Source organism: Sminthopsis crassicaudata, chromosome 4 (genome assembly GCF_048593235.1).
Source record: "Sminthopsis crassicaudata isolate SCR6 chromosome 4, ASM4859323v1, whole genome shotgun sequence".
Lineage (NCBI taxonomy): Eukaryota > Metazoa > Chordata > Mammalia > Dasyuromorphia > Dasyuridae > Sminthopsis > Sminthopsis crassicaudata.
The window spans coordinates 343118281-343144485 of NC_133620.1; the positions used below are offsets into that span (position 1 = coordinate 343118281).

Genomic DNA, 26205 nt, shown 5'->3' on the forward strand with positions numbered 1-26205 from the left:
ACTGGGTCTCCAGAAAGGCCTGCCTGCTAGCTTTTGAAGGGGGTAGGAGTTCTCATGGTGGAGATAAGCATCTCAAATATTGGTCTGAATAACTTTCTTTGAACTAATGAACAAAAAAAGTTAACCTCCATAGATGCCAATTAACAAAGTCTGCTTAATCTGCCTTACTGTTTCTTCCTCCCATTATATTACAAGCCTTCATTTCTTCTTATAGAAGCAGTCATCCTTCTCTTTGTCAACTTTTTAGCCAGACTTGTGGTTGATGTTTTCCAGGCCTTTGAGTTAACACTTTATTTGGAAGCTCAGTGCTAAAAACCAAACAGATACTCCTTTCTATAATGCTGTTGACTTTTAAGGAGATTAGGATACATATCTGAGAACCTTGAGCTAGACTACCAGTTGTGGAAAAGTTGCCCTTTTTAGGGATAGAAGAAGGCCTCACTCTGGGACTGACAGTATAGAAATGCTATCAATTGCTAAATATTCTGGTCTTTATTACAACAATGATGTTATTTTCATTTTTGACTAACTCCAAGTTACAAGTTTGGCATTTCTAAAGATTGTTTTTGGAAATAAAATGTTAGAGCTAAAAATATTACTTTAATTTAAAATACCTTTTTTTCTTTATATTTCTATCTCAGTTAAGGGATCTGCTTTTTATTTTGTTAATTTTAGATAGCCCAGAAGCAGACCTGGAATCTCTCTTGTCCTAGCTTCATATTAGAGTATCCCTAATTTTCAGATTTGATTCTTCAGTATTTGTATTAATAATTGTGGTTATGTATTGTTGCCACAGACCTCCTGTCTCAGAATTTCTAGGGAGGGAAAGGTTTCTTTGTTTTTAGCAAATTCCCACATTCCAATCCCAATTGATTTACTCATTTCAGAGCCCCCACTCCTTCTATCCTCTTTTCTCTGTCCTGCTACTCTGTTGCTTTTAGTGGTACAAAAGGTACCATGTCTCTGCCATTGCTTAGAAACCCATGGAAATATCTCCAGAGCCTATTACACATCTCTTGAATACAGAGTTTAAGAGCAGCAACAATCTCTGTGGAGCCTTCATTTTTTTGTTTTTTAATTGTACAGTGGTACCCTAGCTTTCTAAACTCATTACTATGGAGCATATTTTTCTCCATTAGTGATTACTTTGCCCTTTTATTTTCCAGTAGATAATATTTGGAGTAAATGATTATCCTTGAGGAAAAGCCTTAGTGAGCTCTCCAGTGCCCAAGGTTGTGGAGCTCAGAAGCTAATAAGCACCATACTCCTAGACTCTGGTCCCTGACACCTGGGGTTTGGGTCTAGTAAGACTTTTAGTAAAAGGTGGATACCTACCCCTCATTTCCCACTGCTCCTTACATGCATTGTACTTTGTTCTCACCATTCCTTCTTCCACCTTTCCATAGCCTCTGATCTAACTCCTGGAAAAGAATTATATAGCATACTGAAAAAACTGTGTGGAAGAGGTGCAATATGTGTGAATGGCAAATAAAAAGGGTACTTAGGAGAATTTGATTGTGGTCTTTTTAATCTATCAGCTGATAACTTTTCACATACCAGTCTGTGGGATTTTTTTGTTTTAAATTTAGCAAAGCACAGGTTAATTTGGTACTCTTTTCTTCTCCCATCCTTAGCACTACAGCACATCTGCATTTGGATGGATCTGCAGCACTACTTACTGCCCCAAGATGCCCTTTGGATATCACCCACAAGCAGGTGCCAATATCCTTAGTTTCAAGTGCCCTGAGGTTGCCTCAGACCTTTTTGATTGACATTGATCATGCAGGCAGGAGTTCATCCCTGCAGCTTCATAGTCCTAAGGATGAGACACATACATCCTGTGTATCCAATGGCCAGGAGACAAGCCAGGAGCACGACAGCTCAGAAATAGATTATTACCTTGCTTCATCCGCACCCTCTCCAGTAAGTGTTGCAGATTGTTATCTTGAGTCACTAACTTACCGACTAGCCAGTAATTGATCCTGGTGAAAGGCTGCTTGGGATATTCTCTAAGACTAATAAACTCTTATGGCTCCCTATTATCTCATGGGTAAAATAGAAAGTCCTTTGGTTACTCTTATAGCCTGGTCCCTTTCCACCTTTTCACTTTTCTTCCACTTTGCTGTTCTTTCTTCACTTTAAGATGCAGCCACATTGTCTCACTTGCTATTACTTGTATATAGCACTCAGTCTCCTGTCTCCATGCCTTTGTCCTAGCTTTTTCCTTCCTAACTCCCACTCCTACCCCCAGCCTCAAATGCTTTTAATACCAAACTTCTTCACCTTGCCTTCCTTCTGCTCGGATCACCCCTTCCATGGTGAGAAGTGGAGGATACACCTTATCTGGTTCCCCTATTCATCTGCTCTTATATGTGCTCACTAATGTGTTGTCTTCTTAGAATGTGAACTCCTTGAGGACAGGGACTGTTGCTACCTATCAGTTGTATTTCTAGCAGTTAACATGGTTCCTGGTACATTATACTTAATCAGTGTTTCTTCATTGATTACTTCACTATCCCTTTTCTCTAACAGTTATTGTATAAAAATATATTAGATATACATTTGTTACATAACTTGTGTTATGTACATATGTTATATGCATGCATGTATGCTGCACACATATATTAATACACATGTTACATGTATACAAAGACCACAAACTAAAACAAGATAGAGATATTAAATCCATAGTCATAGGTTCATGTAATTTTGAAGCCATAAAGAGACCTAAGAGGTCATATTTTATGATCTTCCCATCTGGTCTGAGACAGTTGCATGTGAGTGTACTGTCCAGGTTGCTATGTTTTGAATAGTTCCTTTGATTGCTGAAAAGTAATGGAAATGAAGGTCATGTTCTGGATGTTGATATTTTTTCATATTTAGGAATCATAAAAGCACGGAGGGATTTGTCTATCAATAGGCCAGAGCCAGGGATCTGCACACAAGATGGTGAAAGAAATAAGAAATTAAGCTTTCTGATTTGACTGATAACTATGGCATTAGAATCAGGAGATAAACAGCAAGTTTTGCTTGTCCCAGTGCAGAAGAAAAAAAAAAACAAAACAACTTGCCACTTTTCATGCTGCCTGAAGCATCAGTACCACTGATCCTATCTATGATATTGCTATCTATAGCAACAGGTTTTCTCTCAAAAAGCTTAGCAACTTCACTTATTTTAGCCTCTTGGACTTAGTATTAAATGTCTTAACCTAATTACATTATACTTTGACAGTCAGGATAAACATTTCTATCAAGCCCGTTAGTACTGACTAGGTCCATACTATATTCCCTGAATCTGGAGGGATTGTTACTTTAATAGTTATTGGGATGTTCTTACCACATTTTTTAGAAATTGGTCCCCCATATATTTGTTTGACCTAGGAATGCTGCTGTGTATAAACTGGCACCTATGTAGCAAGTATAGGAAAGCTGTACTTCCTATCTCAAGGAAATGCTACTTTCCTCTTCCTTTTGAGAAGACCCTGCCTGATAGGAAAGACTTTAAGGAGGGCAAGGTTTATACTATTCTTCCTGGTCCTGGGAGTTGAAAAGCTTGTGCTGTTAACAAGAATTACTTATTCACTCTGACCTCAGGGTCACACAACCAGGATATTTCAGAGGCAGGACTAGAATCCAGAGCCTCTTTTCTCAAAATTATTTATAATATTATTTCTCATGCAGTATTTCTTAATCATCTCTTAACAAAACAGGAAAGCAAAAGCTGGATCTCAGAAGATGATTTCTATCGGCCTTCCCCTGAGAGAGTCCCAGATAGTGCTTCAGATCTCTCTGGGGGAGGGACCCCAGAGACAAGACCTTCTGACATCCACAGTCTTGCTTCTGAAGAACCAGTGAAGAACCACATTATGGGCCCCTCAGATCAAGCTTGTATGTCTTCCTTGGAAGCTCGGCCAACCAAGCCAATCTCTGATCCAGAGTACAAACACTTCTGGGTGGTCCATCGAAGACAGATAGGTATGCATAGGCTGCCGTATTTCTTAAGCTAGAGTCCTCTGTGCTGTGTGTAACAGTAGATATTTCTATCGTCTGAATCCTGGTTCCTGTTAATTATTAAATGTGTTCCCCTCAAAGAGGTGGGAAGGAAATGCTAGTATAAAACATTAAAAACTATAATTAAATCATACAGCAAACCAATTTAAAGACATATTTAAAGGAATTGCTCAGGATAGGAATATTTTTGATAGCCATTCTGAAGGAGATTGGTTCCCTTGGACTTAAGAGTCACACATTAGAGAAATGTGTGCTGCCGTTCTTTATAAAATAAGTCTGTGACTTGTTATCAGTAGCTCAAGATTCCTTTCAAAACTCCAAGTATCTTTGTTATTCTTTCTAAAGATTTAACAGTCTTGTTAAGGACTTCTAGCATTCTGTTAATGTTTAGCATCCTTTGTTAGCTCTTTTATAGCAGGATAATCCTTCCATATTTGGGACTATCAGATGTCATTTTAAAGTCATCATAACCTATTGTATTTATAAGTTTGGATAGTCTCCTTAAAAAGTGAGTAAATATTTCTTCCTATATTCTCACTCTTTCCTGTGATCTAATAGAAAATGTTTGGCTAGGTTGAATACTACCTGGCTTTGGAAATAGCATGTAGAGCTCTGAAATAAAACATTCTTCATTTGTCTTTACATTAAATATCTTCTAGTCCCTGGATTTTGCTCTGGGCTTTTGAGTGTAATTAGTCTCTACTACTGTGCCCTTCCCACTTCACAGAAGTTGCTCCATGCTTAGCCCCTGAGTTGAAACTTGTTTTTACACTAGTCTTGCACGGGCATGTGTGCGCGCACGCGCGCCCCCCCCCCCCCCCCCCCCCATGACCATACATTTTAATGAGTCATGTTTCTTGAGCCAAGTACCCTTTAGCTATAATAATTTATTCCTCAGATTGTCCTCCTCGTCCTTTGGGAGTATCTGTTTTTTACTTTGAGAATAAGAAACCGTATAATTTTTTGAAATCTCTTTGTAGGGCTCTACAACCCATTCCGGGGCCTCATAAAGCTGGGCACTCTGGAACGACGTGGGGCCATGGGCATCTGGAAGGAGTTTTTCTGTGAGCTGGCCCCACTTGAGTTCCGCCTGTATCTGAATGATGAGGACCGTGAGTGTGTGGAGAACTGTTCCCTTCTTCGATGTGAGTCTGTGGGGCCAGCCCAGAGTGACGGGCGCTTTGAGGTGGTATTCTCCAATAAGAAGCTGACCCTGCGTGCTCCCTGCCAGGATGAGGCTGAAGATTGGTTGGACCGGCTGCATGAAGCACTGCAGAAATGCCGGCCTCAACAAGAGCAAGAATGGGAAACCCTCCAGCCCCCAGACCCATTGGAAGAGCTGGAGCACCCCCAGGGAAGTTTCTTTAGCCAACCTATCTCAGCCTTCCAGGAGGAAGCATCTTTGGGTGGCCATTTTGATTGGCCGTTTCCACTGATGCCTGAACTAGATGCTATTAAAGAATCCATTCTTTATATGCATACAGAGAAGACCTGGACTCCCTTAATTTTTTCCTTGTCTTTAGAATCTCTAAAATGTTTCAAAATGAGAAACAAGGAAAAGATATTAAGTGATAGCCATGGAATTGAGACAATCCGAGATATTCTCCCTGACACAAGTCTAGGAAGCCCAGCTTTCTTTAAAATTATCACAGCCAAAGCTACTTTGAAACTAAAGGCCCAAAATGCAGAGGAGGCAACAGCCTGGAGAGAGCTTGTACGAAAAGTCTTAACATCTTACCTGGAAACAGCAGAAGAGGCATTGACCCTTGGTGGAAGTCTAGATGAAAATTCCCAAGAAATCTTGAAGTATACAACAGGGAAAAATGGTTTCCTGTTGCAGTACCTGGTGGCCATCCCCACAGAAAAAGGACTGGATTCCCAGAGCTTCTTTTGTGCAGGTATGAGTGAATCTAGGTGCAGAGAGCACCCTCTAAATACAGTGTTTCATTATTGATGGAGTCAAGATGAACAATGTGAATTATCTCTTTGGAAATTGCTCTCTTGATTTTTTCCTTTGTGGCGTCATGAAGGCCTTTCCTGCCCGGTGTGCTCTTTTTTGTTCTTTCCCTCTTCCTTGCTATCAATTCATGACTCTTTTCCCTCTTAACTCAGTAGAGGTCTCAGCTGCTATCAGAAATGGATGGCACTCTGTTTTGAGCTATCCTCATCTCATCACTTTTTTTTCCCCCTGAGGCTGGGGTTAAGTGACTTGCCCAGGGTCACACAGCTAGGAAGTGTTAAGTGTCTGAGATCATATTTGAACTCGGGTCCTCCTGAATTCAAGGCTGGTGCTCTATCCACTGCGCTACCTAGCTGCCTTCTCATCTCATCACTTTCGGGAACCAAACTGCATTCCCTCTCCTCCTTCATTATTCTGTTTTATTTAAAAGTGTTGCATCCCATCCTGAACTTTGTTCTCTAATCCACCCACTCCCAACACACATGTCCATCAATTTATACTCCTCAGTGAAAAGTTAATATTTTAAAGATACCAAAGAATAGAACATGTTTGAAAGATTTTTTTTTTTAATGTCATTTAAAGTGAAGGAAGGAACCTGATTCAGTTGGATAAATGGTAACTAAATAACAGAATGTTAGGACTAAGGGAGTTAGTCCTATGATTAGCACATGATTGAGGGCCATGGGCCTCAAGAGGACAGAATAAGAGAAGGAACAGTGGTCAAAGACAGTTTAGTAAGAAGCTTCTTGAAAAGTCCTACCACCTACCCAAATTCCACTTCAGCTCCCATTTGAAGGACAAGGTGGGGGGGAAATAGTGTGGGAGAACACATCATTTAAGACTTAGTCGGGAAACATTTAGTAAGGACCTACTATGAGACAGATGTGTGTAGGAGTGAAGACAACAGATGGTGGGAAGACACAGGTAAAAGGGAAGAACCTTTGAGAACTGAGACTTGGCTGGAATCTCAGGGCTTAAGCAGTGATATAGTCATGGAACTAGAGACTTGAGAAGAGAGTAATGAGAAATGAACTGGTTCACCATGGGGTTCAAGATAGGGAAAAAAGTAGAAAATGCAAGGAAATGGCTTGGGACAGAACTGAGACTTCAAGGGATTGGAGTCACTGTATGGACAAAGGGAAGAGTTTATTAAGTAAAGGTAGAATTCTCAAAGATGGAGGTATTGGGTGGTGGTATAGTGTGGACAAGATCAAGAGTATGATCATTTTTGTCTGTGGCTGAGTTGTGATGGAAAAGAATATAGTGGAGATGGGGTAAAGAATAAGATTTGGGATGTCAACCTGTCAGGATTTCAGGAAATCAACATATCTTTTTCCAAAGGTTGCCATTCATTTCCTACAGAACCTACCCAGTTTAGTGCAACAGTAATATCTTTTATATCTCTTCCATATTCTCAGTTTATTAAATGCATAGCAGTAGCTGGACATTATGGATACAGTGTTGAACTTTCAGTTAGGAAGATCAGTTTGACACTTAGCAGCTGGATCCTGGACAAGTCATTGAATTTCTTTGTCTAGGTAATTCCCTAGAACTTGGGAAGCACTAACTCATTATGATTGTGATTTGCATTGGTGAAAGGAATTTCCCCACACTGATTAAATCAGAGTTCCTTCCCTTATCCTATCTAGGAATTGTATAATGTGTGAGGGAAAATTGGGCTTCAGATAGCAGGGAGGCACAATGTTGTCTCTGCTTAGTACCCTTCAGTAAAAGGTTGCTGAGAGGCCTGGAGATTTGGTACATTTAAATATTTGGAATGAATTTGATTCTGCAGAGTAGTCTTTGTAAGATTCTTCAAGTCTTAGAATGCTAGAGCTGAAAAGGAACTTTGAATCAGTCAGCCCAAGCTTTTCATTTTACAAAGGAGACCCATGCCCAAAGAGACTCTGATTTGTTTAAATTCACATTTGGAATTACTGATAGAATTAGGACTAAAACTCTGACCCAGGAATGATAGTACTATAACATTCTCAGGACAAGCAGTTTTAGGCATTTTCACCACAAGTTCTCCAGTGGTTATTGTTCCATCTAAGGGAAGGTCTGTGGTCTGAGAGAGAAGAGGGATCACAGGTTGAATGAATCAGGCATAACTTTAAAGTTTTCCTCATGCCAGCTCATCCTTTCCTGCCCTATTCATGTTCCTCTTTTGTCCTTCACATTATTTAGACCTACACCTTCTGTCACTCCCTTTTCAAAACTTGTCTGAATTACCTCGATCTCTTTACTGCAGACATACAGCTTTCCAGGCCTTTCTACCTAGCCTTTCCTTCATTATACATCTAAGAAAGGCTTCCCTATCATGTTTTAAACATTTGACCCTGTCCCCCCCCCCCCCCCCCCAGTTCCTTGTTATCATCCGGATCAAATAGTTCCTCAATCTAAAGATTTCTACTCTAGTCCCATTGAGTCTATCCACTCTTACCCATTACCACTGATTAGCTTCCACCATTTATCAAATTTCCCCAGTTATTTTTCCCATTTCTCATTTCCTTTCATCAAGATGATGGGGGAAAAAATCTTGTAGCTTTGTTATCTTGCTATTGAAGAAACTAAGAGATCTGCAAACCTTTCCTCAAATTCTTCAAATCTAGAATTACCTTTGATTATCTACCACTAGATTCTTCTATCACTCATGGGATTTATCTCCTCCAGAAAGTTTTCTGTTATCTATTTCCATATCCCAACCTAATACAGCCCTCATACTAGCCTTTTTATTGTACTCTCATCTCCTCCCCACCCCATTAGATTGTAAAATCTTCTTGGGTAAAGACTGGCCACCTCCCTTTCCTCTCGGATTCAGGATCTGAACTCCTCTAGAATGCTCCTTAAACACTCTATTGATTAGCTGGCATGTTTCCTTTGTATTTAAAGAGGAATGTGGAGAAGCCTGCATTGGGGAGGACTCCAGTATTATTTGAACATAACCTATTAGAGAGTTCAACTATTGAATTGTAATAACTGAGCTTAGGTACTAAAGAGTTAAAATAACGCACTTCCATCCCACCCTACTCCTTTGTTGGAGTGGAGTTGGAGATGGTGGGTATGGAATACTGTCAGATATAGTTATGTTTAAGTGGTTTTGATGAACTATTTTGTTTTGTTTTGTTTTTTCTTTTTTAAAGGCTTTGTTAGAAGGGATGACTCATGAGATAGGATGAAGGGTAGTCTCAATATGAGATAGAAGACTCCTTAGGGGGGTCAACCAATAAATCCCTCCTTTTTCATATGCAGACATGGAGTCTTAGGGTGAGAACTTTTTTCTGCTTGGAGTAACTGTACCTACTGGTCCCACCTCCTCCTAAGTGTCCAGAGCTGGAAATGTTAGGACAGGGCTTGAAGGGTCTGTTTACCCATGAGCGGGAAGTGCTGGACTAGTGATGGGGTTGACTATGTGGAGTTTAGTCCTTTTGTGGCTTCTCTGGGCCTGGGCTCTCTCACCAATTTCTCTTTTATTGCTCCTGTGGACCACAGTTATCTAACTTGGTCAGAAATCTTTCTGAATCAATCTGTGTTCAACTTGACATTGTAACCATTGTCTTTTGCTTCAGAAGAAGTACTGTCAGATGTAGAAAGGCCCACGGGTTAAGTGAGACTGGCATCAGTGTTGGGGATTAGGGAGAAAGGTTTGGAATAGAAAGAGATGGTTATGGGTATTCTGGCTGATGCTCACCCTCTCATAGTCTCCCTTCCAACTCTCCAGGCTGCTCCAGACAGATTGGATTCTCATTTGTGAGACCCAAGCTCTGTGCCTTCTCTGGCCTCTATTACTGTGATATCTGCCACCAGGATGACAGTTCAGTGATTCCAGCCAGGCTCATCCACAACTGGGACCTCACTAAACGCACCGTAAGTGCTTTGGACAGGCTCTAAAAGACCTCATGGTTTCTTTGGAAACCTCAGGAAAACTCAGACTGGCTTTGCTGGGTAATTGTATTACCTCTGTTCTGTTCACCTAAAGCTAGCTCAGGTGGTGCAAGTACAGAGATAAAGTTGTAGGTTCAGGCCTTCCAACTCCAGGTACTGTGATTCACTTAGAGGAAACCTCTGTCCCATGGCACAAATTATGTTTCTAACCCTAACCCACTGTCGTGGAGATGGAGTCAAATTAACATTCACATCAGCAGCTAATACAGCAAATGTACTGCCCTGCCCCAATAGGAGTTTAATTTTATTTTTTATTTTATTTATTTTTTTTTTTTTTTGCTGAGGCAATTGGGGTTAAGTGACTTGCCCAGGATCATACAAACAGGTAGAGTTAAGTATCTGAGGTCAGATTTTAACTCAGGTCCTCCTGACTTCAGGGTTGGTGCTCTGTCCACTGAGCCACCTAGCTGCCCCCCAATAGGAATTTATAATCCAGTCAAGAAAAGTATATAAGTACATTTATGTGCAAAAGAGATACTTGTGTGAGTGAGAAGAAATTCATTAGCACCTGGGGGACAGGAGAGGGGAAGAGAAGTTCAGGAAAGACCTCTTAGAAGGTGATACTCTAGCTGAGATTTGAAGAAAATAAAGATTTCTAAGAGGTGAAGGTGAGGAGAGAATACCCAGGTTCGAGAATAGACAAGGGCCCCGGAGAGAAGAGATAGAGGATTGTGTATGAGGAGCCAGAAGGGCAATGTGACTGGACCATATGGTGTATAAAAGGGAGTAGTAATAGATTCCAAGACTGGAAACATAAGTTGGAGGCTAGATTGTAGAGAATTTTAAATATCACACAGAGTAGTTCATATTTTGTCTTACAGGTAATAGGTAACCATTGGAATTTGAGCAAGCAGTGAGATTTGGCAGCAGGGGGAGCAGGATGGATTGAAGAAGCTTAAAAGCAGGGATAAAGTGAAAGATGAGAAGTGAGAATAAAGATAGAATGGGTCAGATGCAAGAGAGGTGGTGGAGGTAGAAATGACAAGATTTGTTAACTGATTGAGTTTATGGGGAGAGAAAAGATAAGTCTATACCTTGAATTGCAAATTGAGTAGCTAGAGGATAATGCTATAGTTAACAGAAAAAGGGAAGTCTGGAAAAAAGATGGATTCTAGGAATAGAATGACTTCCAAATTGTAAATGTTGAGTTTGAGACACCTCCAAGACATCCAAATGCCTAAGGGGTAGTAGGGATATGGGCTTAGAACTCAGGAGAGAGATGAGGATTAAATCCGTGGATCTGGGAGTCATCAGCATGGAGAGGATTGTCTCTGTGGGAGTTGAGGTTACCGAAACAAGAGAGAAAAGATGAGAAAGAAAAGATAAAAGAGCCCAGGACAGATCCTCCGGAGTACAATTAGGGGACATAATATGGATTAAGATGCAAGAAGACATACTGTAATGGTCAGACAAGGAGATTTGAGAATATCCAGTCAAGTATTGGCAGAGAAGTCAAGGACAATGAGGTTTCAGAGGAAGACATTTGATTTGGTAGTTTCAGTATCTCTGGTAACTTTAAAGAACATAGTTTTCAGTTGTCTGAATCAAAATGATAAGGGTAAAGAAGAAATACAGTTAATATGTAGAAAAATGAGAAAAGGTGCAAAATGCCATGTGATGTTTTAGAGGACTCTCTCTTGGGGAGACCTCATGAGGAAGATTATTTTTGAGATGGGTCTTTAAGGAATAGGTCCACAGCTAAAAAGAGGAAAAGAAGGAACTCACTGCAAACATAAGAAAACAACAGGAACAAAAGCATGTTGTTTGTCCCCAAATGAAAGTGGGTAAAGAAGGCATTCTTAAACTACATTCTATGGATTGATTTTTAGAAACCTGAATGGAGGGGAAAAAATTGCTAAAATTATTAACATAAATATTGCCTGAAATTGAGTGTGTCCTTTAAATATTAATGTAGGCAACAAACAGCCTTCTGGCAGAGGTTCTCTAGCCTATATTTCTAGAAGAGTCCAAGATTCTTCTAAATCTGCTATTCTTTCTTCCTCTGAGTGCTGAGCTTGGAGGGGCAGGGTGCATTTCATGTGTAGTATTGATTTGGGTTAGTGCAATGTCATTTCAGTTGCATCTGATTGAGATTTTGGCATAGTGTGCTTGGCAGCTCAGCCAGGCAAGAAGCATCCTGTAGGGGACATGAGATGTTATGGTGGTTGTTGTTTTTCACCTCACTATTGTGGTAGGAAAATTAATGTTTTTTCTAGATTCATCTAAGGAGGTGAATGCCCATTGACCAAAAAAGACAAAAATTGCAAATAGTAAGTTCCTTGTCTTGGAGGATTTTATTTTCTTTGTCATCATTCTATTTTTTTGCTCCTAAAAGAACAAGCCTAGTCCAGCTGATGTTTGACACACAGAAGAATAGCAGATTGTCACGATAAAGAAGAAAAATGTTTTATTAATTTGCCCGTCTCATCTGTTAAAATCAAGGCACCATCTATTCAGGGTAATCCTCTGGAGTAGCATTCCTGAGGATGTGTTAGACTATGGGCTTAGTATTAAAAGTAAGTGCTTAGCCTTCAAAGAGGCAGTCATTTTTTGTTTTGTTTTGTTTTTTTCAATAAAATTTTATTTTTCAAATAGATGTAAATATAATTTTCAACATTCATTTTTGTAAGACTTTATTGTGATGATGAACATGAAAATCCTTTAGCAGAGCCAGAGGCTATTCATGCACACCGGAGAGAAGAAAGAAGCAAACTCTTTGGCTGTGACTGATCTAATCCTTCCCCTGGTCAGAAGTACCTCTGGCCATTTTGTCTCCCAAGTCAGGATAGAAAAGGAATGCTTGCTGAAAGATTGATTTCCATTAGTCAGGAAGAATGGGGCTTAGAAGAAACCTGGAAGTACAGGAACCCTAGAAAGGGGGCAGGGGAGGAGGTCCACCAGAGCCATGGATGCCCCTTGCTGCCTTCATCAACTTGCTGTTGTGTCTGTATTGGTAGGTTTGCCGCCAGGCTCTCAAGTTCCTAATACAAATCCGGAACCAGCCCCTTATCAACCTACAGCTGGTGAATAAGTCTCTTTATGACCACGTGGAGCGGATGAACCATATATGGAGAAGCCGGGAGCAGCTTAAGCTCCTCGGAGACTACCTGATCTTGTGCCGAAGTGGGGCCCTGAAAGAACTCAGCAAACGGTGAGTGCTGACTCCCAAACCACTGCGGTACCCCATTTATCTTTGAGTCCAGACTAACAATCTGGGGTCACTACTTCATCTATCCAAAGAGTCCTAATCCAAATAATCTTGTGGTATGTCATCATACAGGGGTCTAGAAAATTTGACTTGTAATAAGCCCAAAAATCAAGCCCAGAAAGCTAAGACAAGATGCCTCAGACTTCCTACTTCAATCAGTCCTCTCTATATAGGGACATTGTGACACACTTAGATCTTCCAAGCAAACAAGGCACTTGAGAGAAATACTCAGAACTGATATATGGCCTATGTGGACCCACTTATTTAAAAAGCTGAGTTTTCCAAACCATTTTATTTTCCAGTGAAGTCATTCAAACATCACCTGATAGTGACCATGGTCATTGTGAAACCACTTAGGAGATTGAGAGTTCAGAGTACAGCATGAGAGACTTGTTATATTCTCCAGTTTTCCCTGGTTGCCTGTTCTGGCTTCTGGAGTTCATGTTTCCCTTTGCAGACCCCATAAGCTATTCTTGCAATAGGACCTCTTCTCTTAATAAAAAAAAAAAAAAAAAAAAAAAAAGGTTGATTGTTTTTAAGAAGCACTAGCTTAGCCAAGGTGACCCAAAAGCAAGCATTGCCAGGAGGATGTTCTGGTAGCATGTTGAAGATTCTGAGCCTGTTTGTAAAGACCCCCTTCCATCTTTGTGATGGGACCTTGGAGGAGCTCCATAAGCAGGTTTTACTTCTGCCCTTGAAGTAAACTTCTAAATCTGAGTTTCCCTACTTTTTAAGGTGACTAAGAGGTCACATTATTACCAGGAGGAATTGACTCATTCTGACTTTTACAAGACTCCCATGACCAGAGATGAGGATCTAGCCCTCACTACCCTCTATATTTAACCAGAGATGGTGAAATCTTAAGTCAGGTGAGAGCAAAACTGACCTCCCCATCCATGGGTTCAGATATGTGAATGGGTTCTAGCATGTCAGCTATCTGGATAAAAAACTAGGCATCTGTCCTACATGTCTTTTGGTTTATAAAACCAACAGGAGGTTATTGGACTAGATTGGGAATCACATCGCAGCTATAATAACCATGCTTTCTACTTTCCCTACCCTGTGGCTTCTGAAGAAAAGTGAGCCTGGCTTTGGGGGCACACTTAAATCTTGACTTTTAGAGCTAAAAGCTTAGGGAGGCTGGTGTGGATATCTCTCAGTCAAATCATATCAGTAAGGCTGGGTAATCAGAGAGGAATCAAAGGGCTATGAATTTCAGAGTCAGTGACTACCACAAGATTCTATTCAACTTTTCAGTCATCTCTGGGCCCTGGATTCCCCACATGTAAATTAATTAAGAGATTGAATTAGGTGGACCCAAAGACTTTTAAAGCCAGCCTGGGATTCCTTTCATTTGCCCTTTGGAAATAAGATGGTCACCAACTTAATTTCTTAAATTTATGGGCAAGTAACTGTCATAGAAAGAAAAAGTGTATAGTGTCTTAAGTTTATTAAGATTTTGAATTTCTAGTAAATAAGTATACCATGGATAGAAAACAATAGCTCATGATTGTTAACATGAAGATGAATTGGATTTGGTTGGCCAGTTGCCTATTTTCTTTCTAGTTGATACTTAGAGGACTAATATCATTTATAAATGCTTAAAGATCTTTGAAATAAATTAAGTGCTTAGACCCAAAGAATAATCACAATGAATCAGAGCCAATCTGGAGCAAAGTTTGCCATTGAGTGTTCCAGAGATCTGAACTTGAGGCTATTCATTGAGATTAATTGAATCTCTTCTGTCCAACCTTTTTTCAGTTACTTGGTGGAAGGCATGGGTGACATACTTCAAAAAACCACAGAGCTGCCATAATGCCAAACATATTGGCAGTAAAATCAGGATCCAAAAAGATTTTAGCAGACTGAAACGAATAAGGGGGAATCCAATTATTTGGGGCTTTCATGGGCTTGCAAGCCCAGAGAAAATTGGTAGTGTGACTTGGTAGTCAAATGTTTTAGTCAAGAGAGATGGTATTGTGTCCAGGAAAACCTGATCAGACATCTGGAGGATTGGGTTCATTTACAGGCACCACATTCTAGGATGGGCATATTGATTGGATATGATCATGTTGGTAAAGGGAATTTCTCCATGAGGAAACTCATTGTAACAGTACAGCTCAGCAGTGTCGATCATGTTGGTAAAGGGAATTTCTCCATGAGGAAACTCATTGTAACAGTACAGCTCAGCAGTGTCTCTTCAGTTCGATCTTGGTTTCCTGGGGCACTAAGAGCCCAAGTGGCCATATTTTAAAAATTTGAAAACCTGGATCACATCCACAGAAAGGCAGCCTTCTGTCAGGGGAACTGGCTACCATTGGAGGTGATGTTGAACATGGAGAAGAGAACTGACAGGAAAGGTAGTTTTCAGTATTTGAAGGATTGTCTTATTAATGGAGATCCCAGACTTGCCACCTAAGGCAAAACCTGGAACAATAGGCAGAAGTTATTGACCATAATTAGATTATGGATTAATCATAAAAGGGACATTTTTAAAGAAGAGATCCTCCTTAATAGAAAAGACTACCTTGGGAAGGGAGTACCTTACCAAAGGAGAGATCCGTGTAAAATTTGGGTATTATAAAATAAGAAACTTCTTTACACTTTTCTCCCAAAGAGCAAGACAAGTTTATTTAAAATTTTTTTCTCTTGTATTATTAACTTTTAATTCTCTTTTTATTGTTACATGTTAAAAAATCATGAACAAATATTTCACTATACAGAGAAGAAAAATCACATAAGAAACTAAATGTTAGTAATATAGATTTTAAAGAAACATTTTTATAAGGAAGAAGCAAAATTGCTTTCTGTCCCCTTCTATACTTATTTTCTTATGTCTTTTAAAAGATATCTTTTAAAGCTGTCTTTATTGGCTTTTTTTTTATTATATCTATCAATACCCACTAACCTACTCCAACCACAGATTTTTTGTAACAGATACACAAATATATGCATGTATATGCATGTGTGTACATACATGCATACATGCGCTATGGGGAGGAGGGTTGTGTATGTGTGTGTTCCAGCCAAACAAATTTGACACATGGCCTATTTCTGGGAATGCACTAGCACCTGTTACCTATTTGCCAAATCTTATCATCAGTGTTCTAAAGGCATTTGATTGCTGCTTTGATCAAAGTTCTGAAGTCTTTACAAGTTAATTTTCTTGATATAATTATTGTATAAATCATCCTTCTGATATTACTTGTTGAACTCTTCATATATCTCTTTCCTTCTTACTCTGCCTATTTCATAGTCATCATTTTTGTATCATAAAAGCCCACTACATTCATATATTCACAGTTTTTAGCCATTTCCCAATCGATAGGCATCTGTTTTGTTTCACTTTGTTGCTGGAACTCTTATCTTCCCAGAAATCAGCAGGAGTCAGGATCACTAAATGTCTTTATTCTAGATCTTTACCGTCGCCTCCAACGCCAGGTCACGAGTGCAAGTTAGCGTGAGTTCCACCACCCAAGTTTCTCTTACTCCTCCCACACAAGTCACTTCCCTCTCTTTGTCTCACCAATCAAGTCAGCACAGAACAGCTGGGGAGGGTCAACCTTCAAACAAGTTAATAGGGAACCGTCCAATTGGCAATTAGTCTCACGGGCTTCATTATCCAAGTGCATTGCTCAGTTCTAGCCCTTTACATCTCCCGCTTTCTTTTGTTTTAGACCACAGGAGGTCGCGCCATCCCTGACTTTTCAGGGAGATGAGAACCCCAAAAAGGAGGTGATCACGCCCCTCCTGACTTCTCAGGAGGGGAGATGAAAGCACTAAAAAGGAGATAATCACGCCCTCCCTGACATCTCAGGAAGGGAGATGAAAAGCACCAAAGAGAAGTGGGGATTTGCTAGCGGGTTTCTGGATTGAAGGGCCTTTAATATTAGAGACAAGTATGCACAAACCCATCAGCATGGGAGTTATTACACAAGCACATAGCAATAACGCAGAGGCTATTAGTGGTGACTCTCCCCACAGTCAGTGCAGACTCGATGTGGTGTAACAAACAGGAATTGTACATGCAAGTAGTGATATAACAAACAATATAAATCAACATGGTATTGTAAGAGATTTCCAGAAGTCCTAGAAGGAGGGTATGTAAACACCAGACACACATACCCCTTCTTCAGCAACCAAGAGATAGTCCAAAACCAATCTATTGTCCATTGCTTCACTGTTAGGGAATCCAATGATCCCCACAAGTTTTTGAAATCCCACATCAGTCTTTTTATATGTTAGGGAATCCAATGATCCCCACAAGTTTTTGAAATCCCACATCAGTCTTTTTATATGTTAGGGAATCCAATGATCCCAACAAGTTTTTGAAGTCCAGCAACAGTCTTATGATGCCTCAGAGAATCCAATGATTCCTGAGGATTTTCAAGTCCTACAATAGTCTTATGATGCCTCAGAGAATCCAATGATTCCTGAGGACTTTCAGAGTCCTACAATAGTCTTATGATGTCTCAGAGAATCCAATGATTCCTGAGGATTTCAGTCCTACAATAGTCTTATGATGTCTCAGAGAATCCAATGATTCCTGAGGATTTTCAAGTCCAACAGTTTTTGATGTCCATGGGTCAAACGCCATAACTGCCAGGTTCTTTCAGTGGTGGGCACAGTCAGCAATGGAACCACCCGATGTTTCTTGGGTCTTCTCCTTCGTTTCAAGGGTCTGCTCTGTCTCTCTCCGATGGACAAGGCGAATACGGCTCGTTGGCACCCATCTGATTCCTTCTCCATCTGTAGAGATACAAGCAAACTCTCTCCCCCAGGCAGTTAACCTATCTGGTCCCTTCCATTCACCACTTTCTGGGTCTCTCCACATCACTTGGCGATTATCTAAAGACAGTGGAGCTGCTCGCACTGGACACGGGATGAACCGAACGCCGGGTTAAGGCGCCCCATGTTGGGCGTCAAATGCTGGAACTCTTTATCTTCCCAGAAATCAGCAGGAGTCAGGATCACTAAATGTCTTTATTCTAGATCTTTACCGTCGCCTCCAACGCCAGGTCACGAGTGCAAGTGAGCGAGAGTTCCACCACCCAAGTTTCTCTTACTCCTCCCACACAAGTCACTTCCCCCTCTTTGTCCCACCAATCAAGTCAGCACAGAACAGCTGGGGAGGGTCAACCTTCAAACAAGTTAATAGGGAACCGTCCAATTGGCAATTAGTCTCACGGGCTTCATTATCCAAGTGCATTGCTCAGTTCTAGCCCTTTACACTTTGTTACAGTAAAACTTTCCTTCTTTCCTTGACCCTTTTGATCTATCTGCCTAAATAGTATTATCATTAGGGCAAAACCTCTTTAGTTATAGTTCCAAATTGTTTTCCATAATGGTTAGGTCAAATCATAGTTCTGTAATGTTATCATTTGGGCCTATCCTCAAAAATCAATCAATTATTATTTTACTCTTTTGTCATTTTTGTCCATCTAATTCTGCTGATTGGCAGTAATTTGGAGCATTTTTTCATATGATCGTTAATAATTGGTGTTTCTTTTGAGAATAACCTGTCTATATCCTTTGATCACTTATTTATTGGAGGATGGCTTTTTATATCAATTCTTTTTATATTTTGGCTATCAGACCTTCATCTGAGAATTTGCTACAGGGATTGTTTAAATTACTTCCCTTTTCATTTTAATTGCATTTATTTTGCTTTGTGAGAATACTTTTCAGCTTTATATCATCAACTTAGCATGCGTTCATTAAGTCATGGCATGTGCTAAATAATGGGAAATACAGGCAAAAAGATAATTTCTGCTCTGAAGAAACTTACATTGTGATTCTGAAAAACACATAAGAGAAATCTGGAAAGCACCTAGCGGAGTGGGGGGCAGAGGGTAGGAAGAAAGGAGGGAACATGATAGCTCTTGGGTATTTGTTGTTGTGGTGGTTTTTTTTTTTTTTTTTTTTTTTTAATGAGATTCCAGGAAGAATTGACCAGTTAGAGAAAGGGGACTTCAGAGAGGAATGATCTTGCAGGATGAGAAGGCTGCTTTGTTATTGCTGGACGAAGAACTTTGGAGAGTCAGGAACAGACTCAGAGACAAATGAAGTGGGGGATTTGGCTTGGCCTGTGACCACAAATTATCTATTTCATCTTTTGTGATTTCCTTTTATTTCTCCTTTTGCAAAGAATTATCCCCATATACAGGAAGATTAGATTTTGTGAATTTAGATAAAAACTATATCATTCATCTTCACACTAGGAATTATCCTTCTCATTATTCAAATAGATAAATTGATGCCTAGAGAGGGTAAATTTCATACCCAAAGTCAAATAGTAATTCTGAATTGATTCTAATAATAGGCTGCATTTGGGAAGAGTGGTAGTAAATGTTGCCAATTGGCTTTCTATTTATTTAATTTCATTTAATTAACTTTTTCTTCACTTTCTCATCTCTAGACAACAGATAAATCAATAAATCAAAATTTGTATCTTTTTGCTAAAAATTTAAGTAAGCTTTCCAGGGCTGGTATGAGCTGGCTCCAGCACTCCCCTGACAACAAAATCTGTTTGAAGAGGGAATATCATAGATACACACTGGAAAATAATGTTATTACACACCCTCCCTGGGTTTTTAAAAGAGCCAGAGTTAGAGGAGAAACATGGTCTATATTTGGACCAGTATGGTAAAGGATGAAGTTTGGGAACCCAGGTCCTTTACCCATCTGAGCTGGGAATCACATGCATTCAGTCTGCCCATAGGGAAGGACATTCTGCTCTCATTAGATCTCTGAGTTTCCAAAACAATGGGACAAGATGCACTGATGGGAGGGAGATAGTGCTCTGTCCAAATACAACTCCCACCCCTTCCTTTGGGACTCCGGGGCCAGGCAACAATTCACATTCACTGTCTTCCTGCTAGTGATAAAGGGCAGCTTCCTGTTCCGTGTAAAGCTGGAAGTTTACTTGGGAGAAGTCATTGCACTCAAGTTAGTGAAGTATAGACATGGATTATACTGACCTGGCTCTCATGGAAATCTTCAGGCTTGATAGTAACCCCTTTATGTACAGTTTTAAGGTGGGGGAGGGTGTGTAGTGTAATAGGAAGAGGAGGAAGAGAAAAAGAGAAGCTGTTGCACCTGATCCCCAGATTCTCTATCTAACTATACATGAAATGTGTAGCATAGTTCTAACACCCATAGCTGCTTCACACCATCCTTCCAGATGTTAAGAGGAATCCTTGAAGAGTGCCACACAAATTTCCAAGTCTAAATTTGGTTTTCTCCACTTGGACCCTGACCTTCTTTTCCTCCCTTTTCCACAATGAGATTGAAATTTTTGCACCAAGGTGGCGGCTCTCCCAGGTGTTTCCTTTGTTCCTCAGGATGTGACCCTGTAGGGGATCTGTAGCCATCTGTGTTATACAAACCAAAGTTTGGTTAACATCTGAGCCAGTTTCCTCCTCCACCCCTGAAACATGAGTTTTTGGTTCCAGGGAAATACTGCTAACCACCCTTTCTCATGTTTTTTTTTTTTTTTGAAGCCTCAACCACAGAAACTATCTCTTAGAGTCTCCTCACAAGTACAGTGTTGCTGACCTCCAGCAGGTGAGAATTTAGCCCTTCTTCTACAAAGATTTTGCATGTCCATTCCTGGATGGGAGGGAGGAGAAATGAATAGGGGATGAAGAATATGCCCTAGAACTATTGATACATGGGAACTTTTATAAAAAAAAAAAAAGTTCAATTTTTTAAGCTTTACATTGGTGTTGACTGTCTGGAGCTGAAAGTTGCCTGAGTAAGTGGATGGTCTTCACAGTTCCCTGGGTGGGCAACAGCATGATACCAAATACATGGTCCCCTATTAGTATGTGTATATGAGCTTTTTTACCTTCCTTTCCCCTGTTTCCCCAATTTAAATGAATATTGGGATATAGGGGGAGGAAAAAATGTTCGGGATAAAAGGGTTAGGAGCGCCATGCTCTCTCTGTCCCTTTTGTCTCTTTTCTCCTCTCTCACATGGTCTGCCACACAGTGACCATGAGGGAATGTTTGGCAAACCCAGACCCAGGGTAGCAGACCATTATCCACACGCACAGCCCTCATGGCAGAACTTCCCTTGATGCTTCCTTTTGGCAGATAGCTGATGGCAGTTTTGAGGGATTCCTGCAGGATCTAATCCAATACGCATCCCAGCATGTCTATCACTGTGACCTGTGCACCCAGCGGGGCTTCATCTGCCAAATCTGCCATCATAATGGCATCATCTTCCCTTTTGAGTTTGATACCACAACACGGTAAGTGGCAGCTACCTCTTCCCCCTCCTCCACTCAGAAATGGCTATTTTGCTCCTGGAAGGAAAAAGTCTGCCCTGATTATTGTAGAGCCGTAGATCTTCAGACATCTAGCCTAAGAGATAAAACTCCATTGTACTATGTGGCTAAAAAAAGCTACTTCAGCTTTTCCAGGACTCAAATCAGCTCTATAGACAGAGTTCCTGCCCAGTAGTCCCAGAGCCTGCAAGGGAGTCCCACAAATGTTGTTTAGACCAGGGCTTCTTAAACTTTTTCTACCTGCAACCACTTGTCACCCAAGAAAATTTTTACATGACTCTGGGTATGTACATGTGTAAAATAGATATACAAATCTAACATTTACTGATAATCATAATTTTATAACTTCCCCCATTCAATTATGAGACCCCATATGGGGTTATGACCCATAGTTTAAGGAACTTGAATTGAGATCACATTGTTTTTTTGTTTTTTTTTTCCCCTTTCAGATGCAGAGAGTGCAAAACTGTCTTCCATAGTAGCTGCCAGACCCAAATGAAGAAAGGGTGTCCCCGCTGTGCCCGCAGAAAAAAGTATCAGGAGCAAAGTCTTTATACCTAACATTTTGTCATTAGCCTTGTGTGCTTCTCTACCTCAGGCCATCAAGGACAAGAAGACATAACATTTAACATTCAAATGCCCTTCCATCAGGGAAGTGTGTGCAGATTAAGGGTGGAAGAAGTAGCATCATCCATTTCCCCCCTTCAACATTGACTGATGGGCTCCTCCAGGTGACTCTGCAGCAGTCACCCCACCTGTCCAGTTCCTGGGATGTGAACACCCTGAAAAAGCAAGAGAAGAGCATTGGTTGTTTCACATACAGGCCTTGAGAAGCTTGTGCTGCCATGGAATACCCCTAAAGACTCAGTTGCCTCTATTTGCACTAATCAAGTTCTGGACTTTCCAGATCTCCCTTTTCAGGGACCTACACTTCACCTCACTTCACCTTACCTAAGTCAGCCACTGGCACCCACTGTGGAAACGAGATTTACAGACATTCTGAATTCTGCATTACTGATTAAAAGTTCTAGTTTTCTAAGGTATACTTGTTCTTTTCCTCCCTTTGAGTGGAAAAAATATTTTTTATATTTGAACTCTGCCCAGGCCACCTAAGAGATCCAGTCCCACTCATGCTGGAGTGGAAACACAGTGGCTGCTTGAAACGACAAAGAAGATGGGGATGCAGCCCCAGGGGCCCCCACTGAACTCCTAGAGCAACATTGTGCCAAAAAGCCCCGAGTGCCTGGTGGTGGAATTAGGGCTTAGGGAGATGCTCATTCTTTTTCCTTTTTCATCTCTCAACTGAGAGTCCTGGCCCCCTTCTCTTTGGGGAGAAGCTTTGGACTATCTCATCTGCCTCTCAGCTTGCACCCTGGTCCCAACTGGAGACCACCACGAACTGACTCAGAACCAGCACTAAAAGCACTTTCCACCTTCCACTGATCAGTGTCCTGCTTCTCTTCCCCCACGGCCTTGAGCCAGGAGTGGCAGAGCTGGCGCAGCCAGTCAGAGAGGTCTGGAGGAGCTTCCCAGGCTCCTTGACCTGCCTGTGACGGAGGGTGGCCCTTCTTCCTCTGATGGACAACCATGATTGGCCGCAGAGGCTCCTGCTACTCTCCCACACCCTTAGGTGCAACAGTGGCTTCTCTACCTGGCCCTGAATCTGCAGCAGGCTCTGCTGGTGAGCACCTGTGACCCATTGAAGGCTGAGCTGGGGGAAGAATTTATGGGGCAGCCCTTACTGCCCAGTCTTGCAACAAGTCTTGGGTTTAAAGGGAAATTGAACTCATCTTTATAGGAAGCCATTATGAGACATTTTTCAGCTCATCCATTAGGCATTACAAGAGACTTGTTCATTGATAGAACTAGCATTAGAACTGGGGGGCAGGAGTGTGCATTTTTTCCTTCAAACAAATGAGGTGCTCTCCCCCGGGGGTTTCTGGTGACTCCTGTTTTCTCCCACTAGTTGGTACGGCCCACTGCAGAACAGTCCCTCCTAGGGCTCCTTGCTTGGCCAGGATGTTTGCAGATAGGGCACAACATGGCGTTTGAAGCATAAAGTGGCTGTTATACTAGCACTGTCAGAGATCTTCCCTTTGCCTCCCCTGCCCCCACCCAGGAGGTAGCTGCTGGGGCTGACTAAGCTACTGAGTCACCTGCCTAAGCCAGCAGAGCCGTCTGCATTGTGCAAGAGATGGAGGCCGAGTGGGTGTAAAGAGGCTTTTTCCAGGACTGCTCCCTGTTGCCACCTGCAGATAGCCGAGTACCCAGGCCCTCTACAGCCTTTGGAATGGTAACTGTGTCACCCAAAGCCAGAACCACCCAGATAATGACCACAATTCATTTAAAGCCTTAATTGCCCCAGTTTTCCCAGTTGATTGGCCCTGTATCTGTTTTTGTGGGGTGGAGGGGAGGAGAATGAGTTTGCTTAGTTTTCTCTGAAATCCAAGTGAATGTGTTTAGTGGATCCTCCCTGATCCTATCCAGACATGACCCAGTCCCCTCATCACTGCCATCTCCAGGTTTCTTTGCATTTGTTTTTAACCCCTTCCAAATGAGCCCCAAAATTTTATAAGTGTTGATTTATTTCCTGTCTGACTCAAACTGAAAGCTAAATGGATTCTAAATAGTGACCATGTGGGTTTTGTGTTTTAAATTTTGTTTTATACAATAAACCATTTCTTGTGAATGGGCCTTTCTCCCTAAGGAGTGGTTTGTATCAAGTGTACTTCCTAACTACTGCTGCTGCTCTGGATGATATTGCAGTAAAGACTGGCCTGCCTCAGACTCCCAGAACTATCTTTGCAGTTAGAGATCCCAGGCCCACAGGAAGTGAACAGCTGGCCCCTCATCTCCTCTCAAATCCTCTGATAAAAACTGCTCTGTCCATGATGGACAGAGCCCAAAGAGGGGGGACAGGTGGGCCACCTCTGGAGGTGTGGGGCCTTAAGGAAAGGCTTTCCATTCAGCTAGAGGACTCTGCCCTGAGAGAGTCCTCTGGGTATAAAGCTTTGACTGAAGAAGATGGCTCTTTCAAGAAATGATGCCCATCCGTTCACACAAGTGGGGAAGTTTGCCAAATCCACCTAAGGGTTTGGGGGGGGGGGCAGGGGAAAGAAAATGAGAGCCACAATAAGGGAAGGAGGAAGAGTTGTCGTCCAGGACCATTAGGACAGGTTTTCAGCACCAGCCCAGGGTTCCTCTTTCACTTTCTATGTGAACTTGGCCAAATCTCTTTTAAAGTGCAGTTCCCTTATCCTGTCAGGGACCTCCAAGGTCCCGTCTTAAGTATAAAGCCCCATTCTTGTTTGTGGGTAGAATAGTCGTCCTTGTGGTATCTCAGTGCTGGGTCATCCTGCCCCTTTGCCAGCCATGAGCCCCCGGGGACTCCACCCAGACCCTGGGGGAGACAGTCTTCAGCTGTTCTTGTGCTGAGCCGGTGCCCTTCCCTAAAGCCTGCCCTCTGAGTTCTCTGGACCTGGCCAGGAGGCAGCTGGTGACTCAGTGGATAACTGGCTGGGCCTGGAGTTTGGTAGAACCGAGTTGGAGTCCAGGCTCAGACTCTGGCTATGGGACTTAACTCTATCAGGCTATAATAGACCGACCTCCCAAAAGTGTGAAGGAAGACCAGAAATGATGTTTGTAGGGGGCTCTTTGTAAGTGCTCCTTGCCTTTCCCATTCTGCCATTCACTTCACTAGCACAGGCTTAGCATTTCTGGATTCATCCACCTGCCCCACAGCTGAATTTCCTTATGTGTCGTCTCATTAGAGTGAGTCCCTGAGAGCAGGGTTGTCAGCTTTTCTGTTAATGTTGCCATCCCTTGGCACCAAGTTAAAAAACGTTTTTTCATTCATTCGTTCACTTTTTAGTTAGAATAAAGTAGGTTGTTTTTGAAGTGTTTCCCTCACAGCCTGTGAAGTATCTAGTGTGATGGTGGGCATTTTGGAAAAGAGGAAACAGGTCCAGAAAGAGGGAACTTTGTCCCAAGTTCACATAGGAAGTGTCAGAGATGAGTTTTGTTCCCAGATCTGTCCAACTCTTTTCACAGTGCAGAATGGAACCCTGCCTCCAATCCTTGCCAGCTGGGTGATTCGGTGCCAGCCCCAATTTCCCCCAGCCCAATACCAGTGTTGTGTCTGTGAAGGGCTTGGCAATTCATGGAGCGCTAGATAAACACTAGCTCTTCCACTGCCATGCTGCCCATTATAATAATAGGTACATGTATATATAGCACGTTAAATAGAGGGTGAGTTCTGAGGCAGATGATGGGGCTCAGGAGGCTGATAAACACTGGCTTCAGGCAAATGGGTATCAGCGTTTCCTCAGGCAATGTCTTCCTGAGGTATCTCCCTTTGAAAAGCCAGAGCTCAACAGAACAGCCTCAGACTCCCAGGGGGCAGTCAGTCTCCCTCAGCTCCACCTCCCCACTTGGGACAGAATCTTCAGCCTGTCCCAATTGCTGTAGGCCCAAGTAGTTTTGCTTGGTACAGCCCCTTTCCAGGCCTTTCCCTAGCCCTGCCCCCTCGGCCCAGGCTTATTCTCTGACGCTGCCCTCCATGGACTGTTTCAGTCAAAATGGCCTACTTGCCAGACTGGCCCTCCTCCCTATCCTTGCACAGACTAGGAATGCACTCCTCCCCTGGCTCCTTGTGTGTCACCTATGGGAAGTCTCCATCCCCTAGTTATTAGTGGTGTGGTCACTAATTTGTCATGTGCATGCTTATCTATTTAAATAGAACCACCCACGCTCCCTCTCTGCCCCCCAAGAAGGTAAGTTCTTTATGGGCA

At 41.8% G+C, this 26205-nt stretch overlaps 1 protein-coding gene across 2 annotated transcripts in view; it reads left to right on the forward strand.

The window, feature by feature from the left end:
- PLEKHM1 (pleckstrin homology and RUN domain containing M1) overlaps positions 1-24108 on the forward strand; it is a 38914-nt gene extending 14806 nt beyond the window's left edge. For both annotated transcript variants that reach the window (XM_074261016.1, XM_074261017.1), the window contains exons 5-12: positions 1635-1923; positions 3711-3975; positions 4992-5909; positions 9693-9838; positions 12874-13067; positions 20627-20690; positions 21222-21379; positions 21865-24108. In XM_074261016.1, the coding sequence (XP_074117117.1) occupies positions 1635-1923; positions 3711-3975; positions 4992-5909; positions 9693-9838; positions 12874-13067; positions 20627-20690; positions 21222-21379; positions 21865-21976 (2146 nt within the window). In that variant the 3' untranslated portion in view covers positions 21977-24108. The remainder of the gene's footprint in view (positions 1-1634; positions 1924-3710; positions 3976-4991; positions 5910-9692; positions 9839-12873; positions 13068-20626; positions 20691-21221; positions 21380-21864) is intronic.
- Positions 24109-26205: the final 2097 nt, after the last annotated feature.